The sequence below is a fragment of the Aegilops tauschii genome, chromosome 1 (assembly GCF_002575655.3).
Source record: "Aegilops tauschii subsp. strangulata cultivar AL8/78 chromosome 1, Aet v6.0, whole genome shotgun sequence".
Lineage (NCBI taxonomy): Eukaryota > Viridiplantae > Streptophyta > Magnoliopsida > Poales > Poaceae > Aegilops > Aegilops tauschii.
Window position 1 is genome coordinate 28,479,096 of NC_053035.3, and position 24,799 is coordinate 28,503,894.

Here is a 24,799-nt window from a genome sequence, read left to right on the forward strand (position 1 = left end):
CCCGGTTCAACAACCGGGACAAAAGCCCTTAAGAACCGGGACAAATGGCCCTTTTTCTACTAGTGATCCTGTCTGTTGGGGGAGAGAGCCTAACAGAGGACACTTGCTCAGGCATACCTCTTCCAGGTGACAGAAGCAGCAAGATCACATATGGTACCAGAAAAGCTAGGCAGTACCACAAACCTTAAGTAGCAGTATTTATGTATATATACTGATGCATGATGCATGTAACAAATTTTCGACAGATAAAAGATATTGCATGCATTCCTAATATTTTTATTTTGAGAATGCATTCCTCATATTCAGAAGCACACATAGAAAAAGTAAACAAAGCTCTCAAGATGGTTTTATTATATTTATTTTGGTCCATCAGATTAGCCATAGCTTGATTTCAGAGTGCTAAACAGGACGAGCATGCAGATTCTGCATTAGAAAACAGAAACTAGAGATTTTCTCTGGGAACGACATGGACCTCCATGGTAATCTCCTTCTCGTTCATCGACTTGAGTTCGAACAGGAGCATGTCTCCGTCAACCAGGCCACCCTCCCGCACTTCGTTGCCACGCATGAAGTCGCCCCAACCACTAACAAGCATCCATCTGTTTGAGTTATTATTGCCTTTCCTGCAAGACATCTTGGTTTCCCAGTCTTTCCCGTTCGATTTGAGTATCACATCTGTAGTTTTAGCTGGAAGATGTACGGCATGGGCATAGTCTTGACCGAATTCCTGGTGTTTTGCAGATACAAAAAACAAGTTAAAATGGTGGTTTGGTAAATTATGTCGGTGAAGTAAGTAAACTTCTTCATGTAGATAACCAGTTCTAACAAGTGCCTTTTCAAGAGTAATGTAGTTTGACGATATCCACGGTAGCCTGGAGACACTTTACAATGCAAATCATGCCCTTCAACAAAGCACACGTTAAGAAGATGAGAACCGGTGAACTCGAGTATAAAATGTACCGCTGACTCTTGTTTTTAGCGTAATCTCTACATGTGAACATGAGAAGCCTATTGTGTCTTGTTTAATAGTCCACACCCCCTACATCCCACAGAAAACCAACATAAAGCTAAAGGAGAAAAAAAGGAGTGAGAGGCTGAGAGCACAAACATAACTGTTACTCCCTTAGAAAACTCACATCCTTACATCTGCATCACTTAATTAAGTGTTTTTTTTCAATGGAAGATCGTAAGTTCACAACGAAATGGTTTTTGTACTTGTATAAATTGAAGCCTACAAAGAATTGAGCTTACAAATTGCTTCTTCTGAAGGCTGCTTGAGTTCAATGTTGCTACATATAGGCGATACTTGGATCCAATAGCTTGACATTTCTCATCAACTATCTTCCGCTGAGTAGTAGTTAGACTGGTTCTCCACGGTAGGATCAAAGAAGGTTGCTCAGAAGAATGAGTGTCCTTGCCATCTAGACTATCATGAGGAAAACCATGAATGTCGCTTTCCGGGGAAACATTTCCTCCTGCAGGTAACTTTGGTTGATCAGATCAAAATCTAGAACCTTTCAAATAGTTTAAGTATGGCTATGTTTTCTATTATAGTATGATACCATGAGAAGGCTCCACTTTAGTTACTGCTAAATCAGTCATTGCATCCTTTGTACCATGTCTTGAGAGAATGTTTGTAACACCCCTTGGAGGAGTTGCTTTTGCAAGTATATGGACCGTAAACATGGAACCTTCACTACCCGTTGATGGTACAAAGATGCACATATCTCCCACCTGCACATTGTTGTCACATACGAAGCCTAACCAATCACCTGCAAGCATGCCCTCGCCTTTTTCCATGTAGAATCTTGGATGCCACTTCTCACTCTTGTCTGGAATTTGAAGTGTGACAGGCATTCCATTTTCATGTGGAAACTGTGCAGCTTCAACTAATGTGCGTTCCTTCGAGATGATCTGGTTATGTATGAATCGGATGTGATAATCATTGAAGAATAAATAGATAAACCAAACTCAGGCTGAATTCAGAAAAAACATGTTTCAATTGTCCAGAGAAAAACATTTAATAAAGTGTTCTGAAGATCCACAAGAACTTGAAGATGGGAATTCCCCGCTTATAATGTACACTAGGAACATAAATGTAGAGTACAACAGCAATCACACCAACATATGGTTCATATTATAAGCATGTGAGTTGCCGATTCAGTTTAGAAGAAGAAGAGCATTTTACCAGAAGAGGACGAGGTGATTGAACATCACTATTTTTCATGACAGCCACGAATACAACAGTTTCAGGTTTAACTTTCTGGATAAGCGCATTTAGTCTCTCACTTTGTGCTCCAGATAGACAACCCCTAAGAATTAGCCCACAATCAGTTTCTGGAGGTGATTGCCCATCTTCTGGCTCCACAGACTCATATTCTAGAAGACTGCCATGTCCTGTACAAAATTTCACAGGTAAGTAATTTAAGGTTTGACACATACGAACATATCATCGGAGCTGCTTCAAATACGAAAATAAATGATGCATGTTTATTCAGCATTACCTTGGATTGGGACAATATCAGGTCTTCCAAGAAGGAAATTATCATGCCCAGGGCCTTCCTGTGGAAGATCATCCGACTTCATTGTCTTGTGCTGCAACAGAGTTCCATGAGTAAATTAAGCGGATTGTAGTGAGGGGTGACTATTAATTTGATGCAAATTGACCCTACAAGTTAACCTGAAAATTCCTGAGATGGAGAAGATGTTACTGCCCTCTTCAGTTGTTTTCCATGACGCCTTGAGGTATTGCTGTCACCTTCACCAGATCCATCAATCACAGGTGCAGCAGAGGACGAAGCTCTGTCTTTCGCACAGCGTACACAAATGTTATTTCTTCCGATGAACTCCATTCCCTTGCAGACCTTGCAAGGATTGCCCATCTCTCATAAGTCCTGCAAAATGGATCAAGCAGAAATTATTTCAGACAGCTACATTCAAGAAACTGGTAAAACGAACAGCACATTTCGGCTAGCTAGTTACTCCCTCCGTTCCTAAATATACGTCTTTCTAGAAATTCCAACAAGTGACTACATACGGAGCAAAATAAGTGAATCTACACTATAAAATATGTCTACATACATCCGTATGTTGTAGTTTATTTGAAAGGTCTAAAAAGACTTATATTTAGGAATAGAGGGAGTAGAATACTAAGTCTGTCTACAGCAGATTATATATCGTCATGCATGTGAAGTAAAGAAAATACAACGGAAACAAAGAAAGTAAACTGATTTCCAGGCTTAGAAGAACAAGAGAGACATGACAGACTGAAGGAAGCAAATTGGTGAGAAGATACTAGAGCTTACTGTGGTGCTTCTGCCACGGCAGATCGATAGGAGGGAATGAAGGTATCAGCGGCAGTTGGTCCTGGGCTTAATATATGAAGATGGGCAGGGGGAAATGAAGGGGTTTGAACGGCAGATTGTGAAGACGGATAGTGGGAAATTAAGGGATTGAACACCACTCCAAGAGGTTCCTGAACTTAATAGATAGTGGGAAATGGTGAAATTGAACAGCAGTCCAAGAGGTTCTTGGCCTTAATAAATTGGCACTGCATCACAAGAAAAAAAAAAGAGAGGAAGAGTCCACTTTTTCTTCTTCTTCCCAACGCCTAGTCCTCGATTCAAAGCAAACAAGTTCGTGCACCACACATCTAAACTAAATAAATGCAGATTTAGTGTGCAAGTGTGTACACCAAAGAGATGAATTCTAGAGGGATGCAGGGCAAACTCACAATTTTGGGTCGCTTCGAGCAAAAAGGAAGGGCTTGGCCGGCTCACCTCTCAGCCTGGGACGAGCCGCATGGGTGGAGGCCAGCGCCGCTGTCGCTTGCCGCCGGACTTCACTCCAGCTCCGCATGCCTGCCCCCAGCGCCGGACCCGTCGCCGCCATGTCCGGACCGGAGTGGGCATCAGCCAGCCGACGGGACAGCCACGACACGCTCAATGTGCGCCTGGGGCCCATGTGTTGGCCGCCCAACTACCGTCACGGTCATATTTAATGCAACCCACCCATCTCGGGCCCGCATGGCATCCTTTCGGTCTGTCACCCCTCCCTCTCCGCTCCCTGGCCACCGTCACTCACAACAGCGGAGACTGATATGCGGTGGCTCTGCCGCAAAAACCTCTGGCACACCATCGAGCACTCGTAGCTCGAGACTATGCTGGCGGCCAAATCAAAGGCCGCCTGACTGGCGAAGGCAGGAGCACGCGGTCCGTAGGATGACTAGCATCATCTCCTCCTCCTTCGACTCCGACCTCTCTAATGGCTCCCACGACTCCAACTCCAACAATGACACCCTTCCCTCCGCTGATGCTTACACGAGGGGTACAGTCGCACCGACGGACGCAAGGGGAACGGGCCGGCGAGGAAATGAAGATTTCCTCCACCCTTCTCCTTCTTCGTTTAGCTATTAAGCTATTTTAGTTTAGATTTGTGTTCGTTCGGCGATGAAATGTGTATTTTTGTCCGATGAACTTTCATATTTATATGCCCGTATGTAGTTTGGTTGAGCTATATCTGTTTGTTGCTTTGTTTCGTTGATCTACTTAAGATGATCTACGTACTTTCGTTCATGTTGCATGGATAACAAAGATTTGGGGGGCTGAATTTTAGTTACACGGGCGTGGACGCGTGCATTTGAGGGGGGCAATAGCTCCTGTGCGACGTTTTTCATGCGAATTGGAAGGAGTGCGATGTAGTTCGAATGAATGACTGTGATGCGACGTTTTAGAAGCCAACAATAGCTCCAATGCGACATGGCTCTGTTTAACCATGAAATGAAAAACACGAGGGGTTAGCGATTTGAGTTATGACATGCGGGACCCAACAGTTACTCGCATGCGGGTGGGACCCACAACTTATCCACACAAGCATGCCCGTGCTCATCAGCGTGCCCCGACCCGAGCCAGCCACGAGCCCGAGCCAGCCCACCCCCCCTCCATTGCTTGCCCTGCCCCTTTCCTTCCGCACCTTCTTCTTCCTCTGCTCCGACAAAGAAGCGCGCCGCCGGCGAGTGATGTCTAGCTCGACTTCGGCCTCCCGCCAATCATGGACGCAGTACGGTCCACTGCCGTCGACAAGATGCCCCGATTGCCCGCGCGTGGAGCCTCTGAAGCGTTTGACTTGTGTGAGGGAAGAAAATGGCAACCGTGGGCGCGAGTTTGTGAAATGCTTGAGCAAGCCACAGCCGGGGCAGGTTAGATCTGTGTTCTTGACCAATCGTATGGTCTAATTTCTCCCGATTTCTTCTTTTTTCCTCAAATTAGGGCGGTGGATCTGGGTGGTGGATCTAGGATTTATGCACCGCCGGCCCCCTGTTTTTTAGGTTCTGAAGAAATGTGGGCATTTTGAGTGGCTCGATGACTATGTTGAAAGGTTGAAATTGGAGGCATCAACCCCAACCGAAGAGCTCAATTTTGGGGGGCGGCTTGCCGTGGAACAAGCCCCCAATTTGGCGGACAGAGCCGATCCGATGATGCGCAATGCAGAACTAAACTGTGAATTGAAGAAAATGGGCAAGCAACTAAAGCATCTGATCGATTTGATGCAGCAAGCAAATATGATGGCTGGAGCATTTTATTGTTGTGTCATTGCTATGGGTTTATTTTACTTGATGTTCATCTATCGCTAGAATTTGTTAGAGTTTCAGTTAGTGTGTCAGCTAGTTGCAGGGGTTCCCTAATTTCAGTTATTGTGTCTATAGCTAGTAGTGCCCAGTAGTTTGAGTTAGCCAGGGATCATTTGTTAGATGAATTTGAATTTGTGTGAAGCAAAACTTGCTTGAATTATTGTAATGATATTCTCAGGGGCCCTATTCAGTGTTCATGCTCTGTTTCCTCTGTTTTTGTTCTTCAGTTAACAGAGTACACACCCAAATTCAGTTTCTAGTAAAAACAAAACTGGGCTGCCGAATAGATGTTGGGCCGTGAGACCAGCCCACCCGCGTAGGGGCACCAGCCCACCTCTAACTTCGGCAAATAAATGTTACTTGTTTTTACTTTGGCCTTTTTCTTGCACTAAATTTTATGATGGATCATTTTTGGATGCACTAAAACTAAATGTTACTTGTTTTTATGCATGTCTATGGTTCCATGAACTAAATGAGTTGCATGCTTGCATGAAGTAAATTAGTTTGCATTTCCTAGTTGCATGTCCATAGTGGCTTTGCATGGGGCTCCTAGTTGCATGTCCATGGCTTGGCCAATATTTTGAAGATGGTGTGTGTGGTGATTGGGGTGTAGCAACCCGGGCCCGTAGCAACCCATAACAATACACAAATAATAGCAAGAACAACCCATAGCAATCTACAAATAATAGCATGAAACACACAATATATACAGTAGCATAACGATTATATAGAAGCATAACGATTGCAACCCATAGTTCCACGATAGCCTTATAACTCCACGATATCCTTACAACTTAAAATACTAGTACAACTTAATAATAGTAGCATAACGATTACAACTTAAAAAAACTAATACGATAGATATATAGCAAGCTAGATAGATCGGGGGGCACCAAATGCGGGTTCTTCTTCGGGTTCTTCTTCTCCTCCTCCGGGTGAACAACGCCACCTCGCTCCTCCGGGCGCCGCCCTTCACTCCTCCCTGTTGTTGATGGGGTACGGGAGCCTGGGCATAACGCCGTTGTTGGGGAAGATGCTGTTGAAGTCGGTGAAGATATTATAGGTGGTGAAAGATATGAACTCACAACCAACCCAATACGCTCGCCCGAGGAGGTGGAAAGCATCGAAAGGGTTAGTGAACGTGGCAAGGAGGCCAACCACAACGCCATTGTGGTTGACCTCCTCAAGATGGTACATCCGAGGAGAGCCGCGGGGGAGGTGGCGGAAGCCGGCCGCAAGGAAGAACTCCGTTAACTCCCTTGCGCCCCTCCACCTCGAGATCACCCACACCCTAAGGGTTCTCTCCGGCCGGGTAGAGCCTTTCCGGCACGGTTGGGGGGAAGCGGTAGGTGGGGGCGTTGTACTGCATGGTGGCTCGAGGGCTCGATCGGGTTTGACGGAGAAGAAGGAAGAAGGAGGGCAAAGGAGGCAGAGGATGGGTATGGATGAGGAGGGAGAGGAAGACGATAGTGTCCGGCTTAAATAGCCCAAGTGCGACGTGGTTTCACCCCGTAGAATTAATGGGCGGGCGGCGTTTGGTGGCGCCCCATCGAAGTGTGTACACGAGCGTGGGAAACGGGCTGCGACGCTTCTGTGCCACCGGTCACGGGTCAAGGGGGACGGGCTCACGCACGCGTCTGTGCCGTCGTGGGTCAAGGGGACACGCCTACCCCGGGTTCTCTGCGTGTGCTGCCCGTGCATGCATGCATGGCAATGTAGGGGCCCGCAAGGTAGCCTTCTTGCTAGGACCTGGCTAGAGGGCAACGTTCGGTCGATGGGAGATGTGACAATAATGGACGCCTTAATTTGCCCATCTTGGAACGAGCAGCACGCCGTTCCCCCATTTGAACTGCATCGGTACCCATCATGCCAGTATTGTGTCGTTCAAAGAGGAGCACGCCATGCACCGCACGCCATGCACCGTTGGCTTTTTGGTTGTCTTCGTCGGGGTCTGGCTGCTGCATTGTGGCCGGGTGCATGCTTTGATGCGACGGTGCATCGATGCTAATGGTAGGCATGCGACAGCTTACGCGTCGAGAGGGGTGGCGGAGCAGGGCTATGCCGAGGGCATGCATGCAACGCACGGGCGCGTTCTGCGGGTGGGCATGCATGCTCAACGGGCGCCGGTGCTGCGGGTAGGCACGGGCACGCATGCAACGATGGAAAGGGCACTGCGTAGGCTTGGTCCATGCACCGCGTCAACTCGTGCCGTTGGATTCAAATGAACGGTCCTGATGCCCCAACGAGAGAGGCTGATCCAAACCCCACTGATTCAATCAATCAGCGCGTCTCATGCGGATCGAAGGACACTATAGCTAACCCTAGCGCCTGATCTCAACCGTCCACGCACAACGATCGACGACCCGGTAGTGTGTGGGGTTTTGAGGGGTTTTGAGAGGTTTTGAGGGGTTTTGAGTGATTAGGGTTGAGCATAACTAATTCGAAAAAATCAAAAATATATATAACTTGCGCACATCGTCTTATTATGTCGTATAGTAACGAGAAAAAAAATATAAATATGGTTTACATTCATTTTTACGAAAAACCATTCACTAAATTGTCATTCCTCGAACAATGTAGTATGGAGTTCAAGGGAGAGAGTAGTGGGCACCTGAGAGTAGGTGGGGTTTTGAAAATGAAAAGTGTGAAAACCTCACCAAAACTTCATTTTGGATTGACTAAGAAAGATCTTAACTTACTTTTCTCATTTTCATGTTTTAAACTTGTTATATATATAATTTTCTATTAAACCTTGTTTTTTAAAAAAGAAAAGAAAATAATAGAAAATTAATTCAATAAATAGTGAGACTTTAGATTTACACTATATAGGTAGAATAGATGTGTAGAAAAATTATTTGGCTGGTTTAGACAAGGTGCCAAAAAAACTTGCTTAAATATGAGGCCGTTTACCCTACCTTTGGAGGTCATTTGAAACACACTTTTCATGACTATGAGTTCAACTTACCAAAAGGGCTCGGATTGATCAGCAAGTAAACATATTTCAGTTGAGGTACTTTAGATAGCATTAAAACATCAATACCATTCAAATTTCAAATTTGAGCCCAAATTTGAATTTAAAACAATGACCAACAAACAAGTTCGAATAGAAATACGGGGATACGTAGTGACTACCAGTACGCACCAAGTTACAAATATTATTGGGCCCAAATATTATTACATGACACAAATTTTCAAACAGTTCTCTGTTCTACCTCTTCCTACCACGCCCACGTCGTGTGCCCTTCTTCGCCTTAGCACTTCTTGTTTTTGGTTCTACTACACACACAAGTTCACTGATCATCTTGGTTTTCTTCACTGGTGTTTTCAACACCTCGCCAACACCCTCGAGATCAGTGTCTTCAGTCTGAATGTTGACAGCAGTTTCAGTTTTTTCGTTGTGTACCTCAACATGGGTTTCTTCAGTCTGAACCTCAACAAGCTCAGGTTCAGTTTCAACCTCGAGAGCAGTTTCTTCAGTCTGAATGTTGACTGCAATTTCAGTTTCTTCGGTGTGCACCTCCACATCAATTTCTTCAGTGTGAATGTTGACCGCAGCAGGATTTTCTTCAGTTTGCTCAGGCTCAGGCACACTTCTCTTCTTTCTACAGCCATTGACTCTTGCTTTTTTTGTTGGCCAACACTATTCAACAACAAGGGGTTGACTTGCTCGCTTCCTCCTGGCCATTGGGAAAATGTTATAGATATAGTAATTGGAAAAAAGCACCAATCAGAACACAGACAAATAAACAAGAACATACTTTGGCTTATCAGGAGTGTAACGGCATTTGACAGATCCCACTCTATGCCCAAGTTCCTGGCACAACTTGCATATGTTTTTGTTACCTTTTTGGGCCCTTTTTGGCTTTCTATCTTTCTTTCCCTTCTTACTACTCCCACCTTTCTCAAACCATGCCTTGAATCTACTCTGTTTAGGCCTGCCAGCCTTTCTTTTCGTCAAGGGAGGACACATGGAAAATTCGATCTCCACTTCAGGCCACTGAGACTGATCTGTAAGTGCTGGAATTGGAGTAGCATATGCAGCTTTGAATCTTGCTACCGAATAATATTCATGCAAATATGGGTACATGTTTATCTTCGGTTGGGATGCTAAGAAAAGAATGGCATGCTCACATGGTTTACCAGTGTGTTGCCACTCGAGGCAAGTGCAATCATGCAATTCAGTGTTAACAACATGTCTCCTTCCGGTTTTGTTATCTCTAACTTCAGCACCCCAAGGTGAAGATTTTTCAACAAACAAATGTGAAAGACTTCTGCTCCTATTGACCACCTGTTGTACCACTGCTGGAAGCTTATCACATTGCAGACAATCACCTATCCTTCTTCTCAAGTCCCACAACCGCATGACCATGATCCTGATTTGGTCAACCATGTCATGCACAGGCAAATCTTTTAACTCCTTCACCTTGTTGTTGAAACTCTCTGCCAAATTGTTGTTGATGTGGTCACACTTGATGGCAGTGTTGAATGCTGACCTGTACCATAACAAAGAATGGTAGGTGTTCAACCATGAACCAAACTCATCGCATGCTGCCATTATCTTATCAAGATGATATTTGTGTGTCTGTCTAGTGTAAGATCTTGCTGCAGGCCACATGCGCCCAAATTCTTCTCCTCTAAATTTTTTGATCAAATTCATCCAAAAATGACCGAAGCACTCCCTCTGCTCAGCATGTGGGAAAACATTTTTCACTGAATTTTCCAGCCCCTTACATGCATCTGTGTGTATAGCCAAAGGTGACATTGGCCCTAGGCATCTTTTTAACTGGATCATGAACCATGTCCATGAAGCCTCTGTTTCTGACTGAAACAAGCCAACAGCAATAGGAAACATCCAGTTGTGTCCATCTAGAGCATTGCATGCTGCCAACTGACGATTCCACTTGCCTGTCAAAAATGGTGAGTCTATGCTCAAATATGGACGGCACCCTGCTTTGAAGCCATCGATGCAAGGCTTCAAAGCCATAAAAAACTTGGAGAACTTGACTTCACCTTCGGCTGATACCTCAGTATCTATCTCCACAACACTGCCAGGTGACCTCTTTTCCACCTCTACTTTGAAGTTGTAAAGCATCCTAAATGTATTTGCCCAATCACGATATAAATTTTTTATTGCCCTTTGTTTTGCCTTCCACACTGTGGTATATTTCAGTTTAATGGGGTACATCTTTTCCAAGTCTACTTTGAGTTTCTTGGCAGTAGTGTTTGGTGTTTTGGCTAAAATTGGGGTGATCTTTTCTGCAACCCAAAGTTGTGATGTCATGGTTGATACTCACTGTGAACTTGTAATACAAGTATGTTGATTGGGGATTTGGTTAACCCTGACAGTACTTCCATCAGGTTGCACTCTAGCAGATATGTACCACTTGCAAGGCTTGACACTACCATCAAATCCTCTGCACCTCGCATAAAACTTCTTTCTATCAGTCCAAACAGTCTTGGCATCAAACTCATGTTTCACTGCATAAGTCTTGAAACACATCCTAAACTCCTTCATGCTTGGGAACAACTTGCCTACTTCAATGACAGGGTTTTCTTTGTCATACACATGCACCAGCTCATCATCATGTGCATCATCTACTTCATCTGCAGCTTGTTCCATCAACTGTCCATCTACATCTTCATCAGCATTAGAAGGCAAACTAGATTCGCCCCTCTCCTGCTTATCTCTGTCATCGACTGGAATGCCAAAAAGTTTGGCCATCTCAATGTCAGGCATTGGTGCAATGGCCAAATCAGTAGGCTCATCTATATCAACTACATTCCAATCAACAGTAGCTGCAGTTTCAGTTCTAGTCACCTGTCCCTCTTCGGCTATTACTGTAAGTTTAGTACACATGGGAATCAATGGCCTCTGTGTAGCCCAATCATCATCTACCATCCGCGCAGCCAAGTGTGATGACAAATATCCAACCTTCGAAAAAATATTCAGATCAACCAGCTCAGCAAAAAAATTAGCATGTTTGCTTGTCCAGCCGTTTTGCCGATCGATTTCTTCAACAATCTGTTCACCATCTTCTATTCTCACATACTCTCCTTTCCAATCATCAAACCGCAACAGTGATACTTCTTGCTCTGGACCCCAAACAATAATATCCCCAATTTTTTCCACCCATTTCTTCACTGCCTTCTCTCCCATGTTCATAGAACTTGTGGATCAATCTCTGTAAACTCAACCTCCCATTTAAGAATTGTGTCTCTCTCAATGTTCTGTATGCTACCATCAACTAATTTTGCCTTTGATGGAAAGAAATTGACCGTCAATTCGAAGGTCCGAGCGGCAGCATCCCCTCTGTCAGTGGCAGACAGTGTGAGCCCGTGAGAAAGAGCAGACGAGGCCCTAATTGCATGCAAAATTGGATCGGAGAGAGGCGCATTACCTATTCGAAGTTGAATCTGGTGGCTCCATCTCAGTATGCCCACGGGCTCCCCTCACAACCTATCGATTCAACAACCGAAAACAGAGGAAACGAGTTGAGATCTACGGGCCCGAGAGAGGAACGGGACTAGGGTTCGAATTCGCTCACCATTTTCTGAGGACGAAGGCTCTGCCGCCGGTGAGAACGAGGGCTCCGCCGCCGCCACCGAGGACGCAAAATCCGCCACCACCGGAGAAGAAGGGGGGGGGCAGAGTGGCGGGCCCGGCACATTCGGGCGGCAGGACACGGTCAGCTGTTTTGAGGACCAATTAAGTTGGACCCACATGTCCTAACATAAACGGGCTTGGTTGACGACCAATTTAACCCCATTTAACACCCCATGTGGCCCTGGGCTATTTACACGCTCAAATGTGTCGCATCACAGCCATTCATTCGAACAACGTCGCACTCCTTCCAATTCACATCAAAGACGTCGCACAGGAGCTATTGGCCCGCATTTGAGGGGTGTTCGGTCCCTTTCCATGGGCGCTCCCAGGCACGTTCGGGGACATATAGGGGTTGTATTAGCTACATCTGGCTGTAGATGCTCTAACTTCCACATTGTCAGACTGCTTCTATTATGTTAATGCCAAGAGAATTACTAAGATGGAGATCATCCTTCATGGCCAGTGCTTCCATAGTCGCAACATCAGTTGCATATAGATAAAAAATGCACTTGCCCATGATGAAAGAGCCATTAACATCTCTCAAAATTGCAATTGTCGCTCACGCACCTGATTTCCCATAAAATAATGCATCAACATTCAGCTTCATATACACATGGTTTGGTCTGGTCCATGGGAGGTTTGTACGGGAGGTATTCTTTCGATCCCTGTTCGCGGCATTAGCAATGAATGCTAGAACCGAGACTAGCCAATGATCCATCGGCGGAACCGCACAATAAACTATCAAAGCAATGAACATCACATTATCATAGGTTCCACCGCACAATACACTGCCAAAGCAAAATGAACGGTAAGTACGTTATCTTAATTATTCTCATGTATTTGCGGATGCTTGCATAAAGGTTATAATCATAATTATTTTGTTTGTTCAGGTAAGAACATCACATTATCATAGGTTCATAGGTTCCACTGCACAATAAACTATCAAAGCAATGAACGGTAACTCAATGAATCTTGATGAAAGTAACTTGGTGAAACTCTCGTGTGTCCTTGAGAACACCTTGATCCCTATAAGTAAAACAATCAGCTTGTCCTTGGCACAATTAAGGATTGGGCCACTTGTTGCACCATTACATGTTTTTACTGTTTACTTTTCTAGCGATTGCTCTTGCTTTCAAACAAACCATCAAACACTCTTTGCATCTTTTCAGTGAACTCTTGCTAGTTTCCATCAACCAATCATTCTACTCCTCATGGGGTTCGATACTATTAGTTATTGAAAAGACTACTATAGATCCCCTCCACTTGTGGGCTATCATTGTGCTACCGCCTTCAACAAAATTTCTTTGCCACCAGTAGATAGCTGCTTCTCCTTCCATCCACTAATTTTTTTCATGAATTTAATTTTTCCAAAAAATGTTTGAAATAATCACTCCTATCCACTCCCACAAGCATAGGGAGACCCAATAATAGCCAGACAATGCTTCCATGTCAATATGGAGCTCATTACAAATTTTAGTCTTAGCAACATTACTTTGTATGAGGACTAAAAATATACTAGAGTTTGCTCCACTCACCAATTGTCCAGAATTCTGCATTTAGCAAACCCAGGTTCATGCGTATTAGAGAATCATCGGTAAAAAGGAGCTATGACACCGATGGTGCATTTCCGCACAGTCTAATCCCATAAATGCCGCTAGCTTCTTCTTCATGCATCAGTAAACTTGATAATGTTACATGTTATGTTTGCTAATTACCATCTTTCTTACTCTGTTTTATGCTCCTATTCTTAGCTTCAATGGTCTAGAATGGTGTGTCATTGATCCGATTCATGTCCAGATTGAGTTCAACTTAAGGGAACTAGTGAAGAATATGTACAACTGCCAATGTCAAAGTTGTGTGTCTCATGTTGCTATATTTAAAAAAAAGTGTTAGTGTATGACTAGATGGATTTTTTTAGATTTAGATGTATGCTTAATATATTGGCATGATATGTACTCATGTGCAGAAAAATCCTGGGCTAAAACGTGTTTGGTTCTGCTGTTGAATCTGAAACGTAAATTACCAGACTATATTGTAAAGTATAAACCACTTAGCAATCCACCTTCTTATCTTGCCATAGATTAAGGCATGCCAATAAAACACACAAAATAACCCTCATACTATGTAGAGCATATGAACTTTAACCAAATCATGTCATACTATAATTCCATTTTATGGTGTGTTGTCCAAAAGGAAGAGGAAGGAGCAGAAAAGAATAATAGGCATGAGAGCATCAAGAAACTTAAACCAAAGCATCCTCTAGCGTTATACGATGAACAAGGGCTTTAACCTTTCAGCAGGTTTCCATGCGCACTGCTCTTACGCCCACTTTACTTTGGTTTCCTACCTCACAATGTACATCTCATATCATCTCCCACATATATGTTTAGTTTTCCTTCTAAATGATTTAGCAAACGAAAAGGAAAAGGAAGGAGGTGCATAAGAACGATAGGAATGAGAGGCATTGGGAAATACCAAAAGGGATTTCCATGTCAACAAAAGAGGTGAAGAACCAATAAGTTAGTTTTTCCTCTATGTTCTCATTCCCGTTGCTCTTAGGGCATCTCTTTATTCCTATTCCTAGCTTTCTTTTAAGAGTTAACATTGAACATGTGCACACATATATATTTGGTTTGTAAGCTAAATCAACCAAGCGAGCCAAAAAATGAAGAGGAAGGAGTGCTTTAGAACAATAGGAATGGGAGGCATCGGGAAACACCAAACAAAATTATCACCTCCAACACAAAGAGGTCATAATGAAGGAAGTTAGGCTTTCCTCAATGTTCCCATTCCTACTACTCTAAGGCCCTCTATTCTTCCTCTTCTGCTCTCACCTTCAAAGTCTCATGTTATCTAAATTTATCGACACATGTCTATGGTTTCTCCATCAGAGCTATTGCGTAAGCCAAAAGGAAGAGGACGGAGTGAACAAGAACGGTAGGAATGGGAGGCATCAGGAAAGGATTCATGCCAAATATTTGCACCTCCAATACTAGAGGTCCAACAAACAAGGAGGGCTTTCCTCCATGTTCCCATTCCTATTGCTCTTGAAATCTCTCTTTCTTCCTCTTCCCGGCTTGCTCTCGCCTCTCAGTGCCTACAAATCTAACAATACAAAAACTCTCGAATAACAAGCTTGAATTATTGGACAAATTGTTTCAACTTTGAGGTATAAATAATGGGTGGTACACCATATGCATAAACTTTGAGAAGTAAGCAATGAAGACACCCGGTGCATGGAGGCATCATTCTACAATCAATGATAATGGGGTCACAGAATCACCAACCATGTCCTATTGTCCTCTACTCTTAAGTAAGGGCATGTGGCAATATATCTGTTTTGCCTACCTTTATTATCCATATCCGAGACCGGTACATAATATGTGTATCGGCCTTTTTTTTCTGAACAATATATGTATCCATGTGAGCATTTATAGTGTCAAAATATGTAGCAATAAGAAGTTATGAGCTAAAAATAATATGAAATTGGACAAAGTAAACCCTAAGTAAACTTGGAAAATGTACAAAACAGTGGGTGAAGAACCACTGAGGTGACAATCTTCTATTATATACATAAAATAGAAGTCAAACGAGCCATCATATTAATCCACATAGCTTAAAATTATATCGCCCCTTTGATTATAATAATAACGATTGAGATTAAAAGATATTACATAACATCCAAAAACATAGCATATTGATCTGTCACGAGTACAAAGCTATAGGCATGGAAGGACTTGTATCGTGCCAAAAAAAGACTACCATCACGTAATAAAAAGACAGCCAAATACATGGCAGATTGATCTGTCACGTGTACACATGCAGAAGGTATAGGCCTGGAAGGTCTCCCCAAAAGAGGAGATATATTGTGTCAAAAAAAAACTACCATCACGTCCAAAAACAAAACTTGCAGTCATTGTACTTCGTGTCCTACAAGACTTGGTGTTGCCTCAAAAAAGGTAATACCCCCGTTTTTAGCTGGAATTAAAATCAGAAACAAGAGCCCACTAATAATTAGTTTTTTGCTTTATTAAACCAGGATCATAAGGACTACGACCTAATTATTAGGCTAAACTATTCAAAATAAAACATGAGAGCACCTAAGAGCATTTACTAAATTAGGAAGTCTATCTCTATACTACTTAAAAAACGTAAGGTTCCTATTTCACCCTTCTTCCCACCACTTTAGACATGAGCTACATTATATTGATGCCATGATGTGATTAAACCATGATTTGAGATAACTCGTATCAGCAAAACCAAAATGTCTATATTTCATTTTATCAAGAAAAATAATTGTATAGTCCTATTGTCCAGCGAAAATGCCAAACGGAGACCGAGCTCCATGGAGGCCTTTATTTGAAAACTTCAAAATTCAAACTTTTCAGTTTCAAAAAATTCTGAAAATAAATACACCTATAGCTAGATACATAATATACATGTGTGCAAATTTTTAGGTCGAAATACAATAAAATGTGAGCTACACAAAAATGAAAAATCTGAGGCTTTTTAGCATATGTACTGTTCATCTTTAAAGTTCATGATTTTGTTTTTTTGTGCAGCTCGCAATTCAAGATATTTCATCCTGAAATTTTGCACACGTACACTTTACATCTTTGCATACTTGTGTAATTTTTTACAGAATTTTTTTTAAACGGAAATTTATGAATTTCGATTTTTTCAAAATAAAGGGCTCCATGGAGCTCGGTCTCCAAAATGCCCTACTCTATTGTCCAGTAAGCAATTTATTCTAACGAAACATATCTCCGTAGAAAGAAATATAGAAAAACATATATCCAAGGTACCATCAAGCGCAACCCCTGTGAGGAAAATACATGAAGATATAATTGCCAGATATTTAGTCTAAACTCACTGTACACATTAATTCAACGTGGATGGCCTAAGCAACACGATGAACCACCTAGTATTTTAGGGACAACATTCACACGCAAAGAACGAGATCCTGAAGAGACTTCAGTACTTCTTCCACCTAGTACTTCACAGTAACAACCTTGTAGCTCTGCCACCATCACTATAAGGATCAAATAACCCAGGTCGAAATGCAAAGACCCACCAAGGATCAAAGCCTTATCTTGCAGGTCAAAAAAATCCATAAGAAAACATCTTTTTATGATCGCGTACAAATGCCATTAAAGTTTAGAATCTTCAAGTTGTTGTTTCTTGGTAGTTCCCGTCACTAGTAGAAAAAGGGTCATCTGTCCCGGTTGGTAAGGGCCTTTTGTCCCGGTTTTTGAACCGGGACTAAAGGGTCGTTACTAATGCCCTAGCCCTTTAGTCCCGGTTCCTACACGAACCGGGACAGATGGGCCTCCACGTGGCCGGTGCGGCGAGCCCAGGCAGGAGGGCTTTTGGTCCCGGTTGGTGGCACTAACCGGGACCAATAGGCATCCACGCGTCAGCATTTCAGGGGCTGGGTTTTTTGTTTTTTTAAGGGGGGGGGGGGGGGGGGGGTTGGGGGTTTTGGGGGGTTAATTTAGGTGTTTCATATATTGTGTTAGCTAGCTAATTAATAGAGAGAAGTGTCCTCTCTTATCTCCGTGCTTGGTCGACGCTACGTACTATATACGTATAGAGAGGACTAGACACGCTAGCTAGTAAGCAAATGAAGGAAACAGAAGATCGTCATGAACATATGCATACAGAGAGAAGTGATATCGACCACCTCTCCTTCTTCGAGAGATTGGTCGAACAACAAGTTCTCGTATATCTATCCGACACTACCGGCTACATATATACAATAATTATCTCTTACAATATAATCTCCTAATTATATATGAACACAGGGTCCACATAGTATTCTCCGTTTTCAGCGATCACGTGGTCAAGGAAGAATGCCGCCAATTCCTCTTGAATTGCTCGCATACGATCTGGTGCTAGGAGTTCATCCCGCATCCGAAAGATCTAATTTGAAGAAGGGGGTCAATACATATATATATGAATAAATGAAACTCAACACAAATGATGGTAATAAAATAAAATTGTGAATATTATTGCTTACGCACTTCATATTGTTCGTCAGAGTAGCCCCGCTCACAGGTCGTGTGGCGGATGGACTCGCAAACGTAGTATCCACATAAATCATTCCCTTGTTCCTGCCACAACTACTTTACAAGAAATAGAGGTCAATCAAACTGATAAGCAAGCATGCTAAATGGTATTGATGAAACTAGCGCGTGAATCACTAGGAGATGCGCAGAACATGCTACTATAGTACATACTTTCGGGTGTCTAAATTGCAGCTTCTTCGGCAGTCCCGGAGCTTTTTTGGTGAATTTTCTCCAAACCCTGCCAGACAAAGAAAACAATTACTTGATATCAGGAAATGAACAAAGTTGCTGATATGGTGGATAATTATCGATTTAACTTACTTCTCGAGCATTTGAGTCATGTCCGCATAGTCCTGGGGATCTTTTCGTCTCGAGTCTAAGATGGTTACTACTCCCTGCTCAAGCTTAATCTCTAGGAGAATATAGTGGAAGCTGCGCACGCATGCATAAGTCATCAATTACATTACTATAACCTGGACTAATAAGGGATACCGAATATGCACAAGACAGTAACACTCACTTGAAGTTGTAAGGAAAGAGTATTATATCTTTGTTTTCATTTATTACCAAGGATCGTAGCAAGTTGGCCTCGGTATTTTCGGCATGATATTTAACCTCAGTTGCATCTATGAGATTTGTGTTAATGAACCCAATGTCACCGATTCGTCTTTTCTTCAATTCGGCGATCTTCAATCTGCATAATATAGTGAGGATAATTATAAATACATGCAATGAAAGAGCTGACCTATATAGAGAGACTTAATGACAGAAGTATTACTACTTACAGACAGTAGCAAGTGACCGTTGATTTATCGAGGGCCTTTTGATTGAAAAACTGGAAGAACTCCTCAAATGGAACATTCAACAGTTCAATTCCAACGAGGTCATGCTCCTCTTTAACTCTCAGCGTCAAAGTATTCCTCCCCCAGACTCTCTGCAGGTTTTCATGTACCAATCATGTAATCTTCGCATCATCGTTGTTAGAGATCTTTCATCTTTGACGAGAGGCTTCCCGTAATGGTATTTGTGTTCGTCCACCTCCAAGAAATCATAATGTACATCGTCGGGCAGGTAATCTCCAAGATTGCTATAACCGGGCACCATCCTCGGATCATTAGCGACGATGTCGCTAGACACCTTGAGCGGGGGGGCACGATTGGTTCGCTTGTTCGCCGAGCTGGGCAATTTTTTCCCAGCTCGTCGTTCTTTTAACCTTTGATCACTGACTGTACTTCCCGACCGCTCCGCTTCGACAAATGTCTTTGCAATAATGCGCTCATAGTTGCCTTTCGGCGGAGACTTTGATGGTTTTGTCAGGGCAGCCAGAGTGTGCTTCGCTTTCACCGGATCTACCATCTCCTCCGGAGGTGGATGTTTCTTTGCTTTCACCCCTTCAAAGAAGTTCGTCACTTCGGCTCGCACGATCTTCGTGGTTTCCTCCTCGGTCCTCTCGTATGGTAACTTCTCTGGAGTCTTCAGAGAAGGACCGAATCTGTATTGCCTCCCGCCTCTGGATGTACTGCTAGACGCCGGCAGAGCAGACGGAGCGGTTGCGGCTGTCTTCTTTCCTTGCTTACGAGGCGGAGGAGAAGGACTACGACGCGCCGGAGCAGCCGGAGCGGCGGCGGGTCTCTTCCGCCCTTGCTGACGAGGCAGAGAAGGAGGAGGCTGGCTGCTCGGGCGCACCGGCGTAGGCGGAGAAGGAGGCGGAGTGCCGCCACGCGCCGGAGAAGGAGGCTGAGTGCCCTGATCACTCGCCGGAGGAGGAGGCGAAGTGCCGCCACGCGTCGGAGAAGGAGGCTGAGTGCCCTGATCACTCGCCGGAGGAGGAGGCGGAGGAGGAGGCGGAGTGCCCTTACTCGCCGGAGGCGTCCAGTTCGGAAGGTTGATGAGCTCCTTCCGCCATAGGCATGGAGTCTTCAGAGCAGAACCGAGCCGAGTCTCCCCTTCACCGGTAGGGTGGTCAAGCTGGAGGTCCTCAAATCCCTCCGTTATTTCGTCCACCGTCACCCTAGCATATCCTTCTGGAATGGGATGACAGTGAAAAGTTGCGCCGGGTTCAGGTGGTCGAACAGAGCCGACAGCCGCCTTGACTTTGAAGTTCTGCCATTGCGTCATAAGGTGGCAATGTTGAGACTCCGTGATAGCATCCACGGGGTAGCTAGCAGGAGCCGTCAAGACATGCTCCGGCTGAAGCAGCTCGGTGGAAGCCACGCTGCTTCTCCGCTGAGATGGTGGGGTAGCTTCGGGGGTAGTTTCGGCAGGTCGATTGCTGCGAGCTACGTCTCGTTCCTCTAGCGCTTGAACCCTTTCGTGCAGCTTCTGAATTTGGGTCTGCTCCACTTTTTTCCTCCTCTCCTAGCTTTTGTAACCGCCTGCGTCCGGAAAACCAGCCTTCCACGGAACGGAGCCTGGCGTGCCTCGTGTCCGTCCAAGGTGCTCAGGATTCCCGAGGGCCATTGTGAGATCGTCGTTCTCTCTGTCTGGAACGAACGTCCCTTGCTGCGCTGCATCGATATAGTGCTGAAGCCTCTTGACTGGTATTCTCAAAAGCTCGTCCGTCCAAACGCACTTCCCTGATACAGGGTCCAAGGAGCCGCCAGCCCCGAAGAACCAAGTCCGGCAACGGTCTGGCCAGTTCATTGTCTCTGGTTCGATCCCTTTATCAAGCAGATCATTCTCATCCTTAGCCCACTTAGGCCGGGCTTTGAGGTAGCCACCTGACCCATGCGATGGTGAAGCTTCTTCTTCGCAGCATTTTTCTTGTTTGTCGCTGAAAACTTCTTACTCTTTTTCGATGTCTTGTGGGCCACAAATGCGGGCCAGTGATCTCTGATCTTCTCATATTTGCCGATGAATCCTCGTGTCTCTTCTTTATCGACAAACGTTTTCAGCTCATTCTTCCACCTCCTGAATAGGTCTGCCATCTTCTTAAGAGCATGAGACTTGATTAATTGCTCTTTAACTGGCTTCTCCAGATCCTCCTCTGGCGGTAGGGTGAAATTTGCCTTCAGCTCAGTACAAAGATTATCTTTCTGCATATCATTGACATAAGACACCTCAGGGTCTTCCTTCTTAGGCTTATACCATTGGTGGATGCTGATCGGGATCTTGTCCCTAACAAGAACCCCGCACTGAGCAGCAAATGCTTCCTTTGTCCGGATGGGTTCAATCGGTTGGCCGTCGCGCGCGATTGCTGTGATCTCAAACCTTTCATCCGAGCGCAACTTTCTCTTCGGGCCTTGTCTCTTTACCGAAGTTGTGCTTGATCCGGAGGGCTAGAAAAAGGAAGAAAGACGAGAGTTAATTAATATGTGTACATACCAAAACAATGAATGCATCAATTAGCTAGTCAGCACAGGCTTAACTAATATATTTACCTGGCCGGAGTCTGTTCGGTCACCGGAGCCGTCACCACGGGCTTCTTCTTGCACCAGCATTGGGTCACCGGAGCCATCATAATCATGTCTTTCCTCCCCTACTCTTCGATCACCGTAGCCTGCTTCTTTACCCTGTTCTTCCAGACCATCATTGTCGTTAAGATACGACAAGACATCACCTCCGGCTAAGATTATGTCCCCCAACACCTCTTCTGCTTCCTCGTCTCGTCCGTGCTCCATTGTTTCTGCAAATATTACAACATGGCAATTATTACACAAACATGACAGCAGGTGGATATATTAGTGCAAACGTAGACCTAGCTTATTCCGGGTTTGGGGTGGCCTCGGCAACGCTTCAAGGGTAGGGGCGCGGCGGGAGGGGGTAGGAGACCGACATCGTTTTTTCTAGGGTTTGGGTGTCCTCGAGAGTTTTGGTCGAGCGAGAGGGCCGGGGGGTGCTCCCGTGGTATAATTTATCACGGTCGAAGTTATCCGGGAGGGGGTTATATCGACAACGACGACATACATACATGGGAAAATAATGTTATCGGGGAGGGGGTAGGTCGAACCCCCCCCTCGTGTTGAAGTTATCGGGACACGGGGTATATCGACAACGACATATCCGATAAAAAATAAGAAGACGGAGAAGAAATAAAAAGAGGAGAAGAAGATATTAATAAAGGAGAAGATTGAAGAAAAAAAGAAGAAAAAAAAAAGAGGAGAAGAAGAAAGGAATAGAGGAGAAGAAGAGAAAATAGAATAATTTTCTCTTCTTCTCCTCTATTCCTTTCTTCTTCTCCTCTTCTTTTTCTTCTTTTTTCTTCTTCTTATTTATTTCTCATCTTCTTCCTCTCCTCTTCTTCTCCTTTCTTCTTCTTCTTATTTTCCTTTTTCCTCTCATTCTTTTTCTTCTTCTTCCTTTCCTAGCTAGATATATAAAACTTTTCTAAAAATGTAAGTTTTGCATATATAAAACTTTTTCTTCTTCCTTCTTCTTCCTTCTTCTTCCTTCTATTCCTTCTTCCTAAATATATAAAACTTTTCTAAAAATGAAACTAACCTAAAATGTACTAAATCAGAGAACATATATAGATAAAACTTTTCTAAAAATCTAACTTTTGCATATATGTATTTTTAAGACATCATTACAAATGAAAAATACATACATACATACAAAAAACATGTAAAAAATACATACATACATATATGAACATACATAAAAAAAATACATATATCTAAAAATACATACATACATATATGAAAATCTAAAAACATGTAAAAAAAATAGCACGGCGGCGGGGCAGTGGTTTATAAGCCCCACTGCCGCTCCCCTCTCGAGCTCCTCTCCATTGCAGGCTTACGGGCCTAATTGTCACTGCTATGCCTGATGGGCCTACTGGGCCTTCTGCGGGCCTGAATCCTGGCCCATCGATGGGTTTCTAGTCGTATTCAGGCCGTGGTGGCCCAGTAGGTGGCATAATTTTTATTTTTTGCCTTTTTTTCTTTTTTGCTTTATTTATTTTGTTTTGTTTCTACTTACAAAAAAAACTTATTTATTTTATTTTATTTTGTTTCTAATTACTTATTTATTTTACTTTATGATAATATTTTTGCTATTAAAGTTTCTAACAAAAAAGTTCTTTATGAAAATTCTTTTTGCTTTCCATGATTTTGAACAGAAAATACTTCGATAATTTTAGTTGCATCAATTTTATATAATTTTAGTTTCAATAATACTAGAGGTAGCTTATAATGTTTTGAACAAAAAATACTTTGATAATTTTAGTTTCATAAATTTTATTTATGTTATTAAAGTTTATTTTATTTTGTTTGTACTTATATATTTTATTAAAGTTTATATTATTTTGTTTCTATTTACTTATTTATTTTATTTATTATTTTTCATGCACCATTTTTCATGCATTTACTGGTTATTTTGAGCTATAAGACCCTAAAATTGAAAAGCATTTCAAATGAACTCTGAAAAGGTTGAAAGTTGGCATGGTATCATCATTTCATCCACATAGCATGTGCAAGAAAGTTGAGAGGGTTACGGCAAAAATTGGATGCACTTCCTGTATAAAACGGACAATCTCTTTCGAAGTATCAGGATTTCATACGGAAACTCGTCTGTTACAAAGGGATTTCATTTTTTAAAACTTATTTGAACTCCTGACTTTTTATGTGTTCAAAATGCACCATTCAAAGCCACATCATCAATTTTCAACCCTTTCTGACTTCATTTCTTTTTTTTCATGCATTTATTGATTATTTTGAGCTATAAGACCCTGAAATTGAAAAGCATTTCAAATGAACTCTAAAATGGTTGAAAGTTGGCATGGTATCATCATTTCATCCACATAGCATGTGCAAGAAAGTTGAGAGGGTTACGGCAAAAACTGGATGCACTTCGTGTACAAAACGGACAATGGTATCATACTCGTCTGTTACAAAGTTGGCATGGTATCATCATAATGGTTGCGGGAGAAAGTCTTCACTTTTTCTTCGCTTGTGTCATTTGCTTATTGCGCCGTAACCATGGATAATCTTCATCGTTTATTAGGATGCTTGGTTCAGCCTTGACTTTCAAGGGAGGAATTTCATGAAACTTTTCATATTCTTCAGATATGTCTGTCTTGCCCTCCACTCCCACGATGTCCCTTTTTCCTGAAAGAACTATGTGGCGCTTTGGCTCATCGTATGATGTATTCGCTTCCTTATCTTTTCTTTTTCTTGGTTTGGTAGACATGTCCTTCACATAGATAACCTGTGCCACATCATTGGCTAGGACGAACGGTTCGTCAGTGTACCCAAGATTTTTCAGATCCACTGTTGTCATTCCGTACTGTGGGTCTACCTGTACCCCGCCTCCTGACAGATTGACCCATTTGCACTTAAACAAAGGGACCTTAAAATCATGTCCGTAGTCAAGTTCCCATATGTCCACTATGTAACCATAATATGTGTCCTTTCCCCTCTCGGTTGCTGCATCAAAGCGGGCACCGCTGTTTTGGTTGGTGCTCTTTTGATCTTGGGCGATCGTGTAAAATGTATTCCCATTTATCTCGTATCCTTTGTAAGTCAATACAGTCAAAGATGGTCCCCTGGACAACGAGTA

At 43.3% G+C, this 24,799-nt stretch overlaps 1 protein-coding gene across 1 annotated transcript; it reads right to left on the reverse strand.

Moving 5' to 3' along the window:
* Nucleotides 1-307: 307 nt before the first annotated feature.
* On the reverse strand, nucleotides 308-2,850 carry LOC109741520 (B3 domain-containing protein Os03g0619600-like). Its single transcript, XM_040393571.3, has 6 exons — nucleotides 2,681-2,850; nucleotides 2,505-2,595; nucleotides 2,189-2,397; nucleotides 1,563-1,914; nucleotides 1,252-1,475; nucleotides 308-727 (listed from the first exon to the last, which is right to left on the reverse strand). Exons 2-6 carry the CDS (start codon nucleotides 2,584-2,586, stop codon nucleotides 443-445), a joined length of 1,152 nt encoding a protein of 383 aa, XP_040249505.1. The 5' UTR covers nucleotides 2,587-2,595; nucleotides 2,681-2,850; the 3' UTR covers nucleotides 308-442.
* Nucleotides 2,851-24,799: the final 21,949 nt, after the last annotated feature.

Coding starts and splice junctions, on each gene's coding strand:
- LOC109741520 (XM_040393571.3), bottom strand. CDS start 2,586: ATGAAGTCGGATGATCTTCCACAGGAAGGCCCTGGGCATGATAATTTC. Junction 2,398..2,504: donor TGATATTGTCCCAATCCAAG/GTAATGCTGAAT, acceptor AATTTTGTACAG/GACATGGCAGTCTTCTAGAA. Junction 1,915..2,188: donor AATCACCTCGTCCTCTTCTG/GTAAAATGCTCT, acceptor ATACATAACCAG/ATCATCTCGAAGGAACGCAC.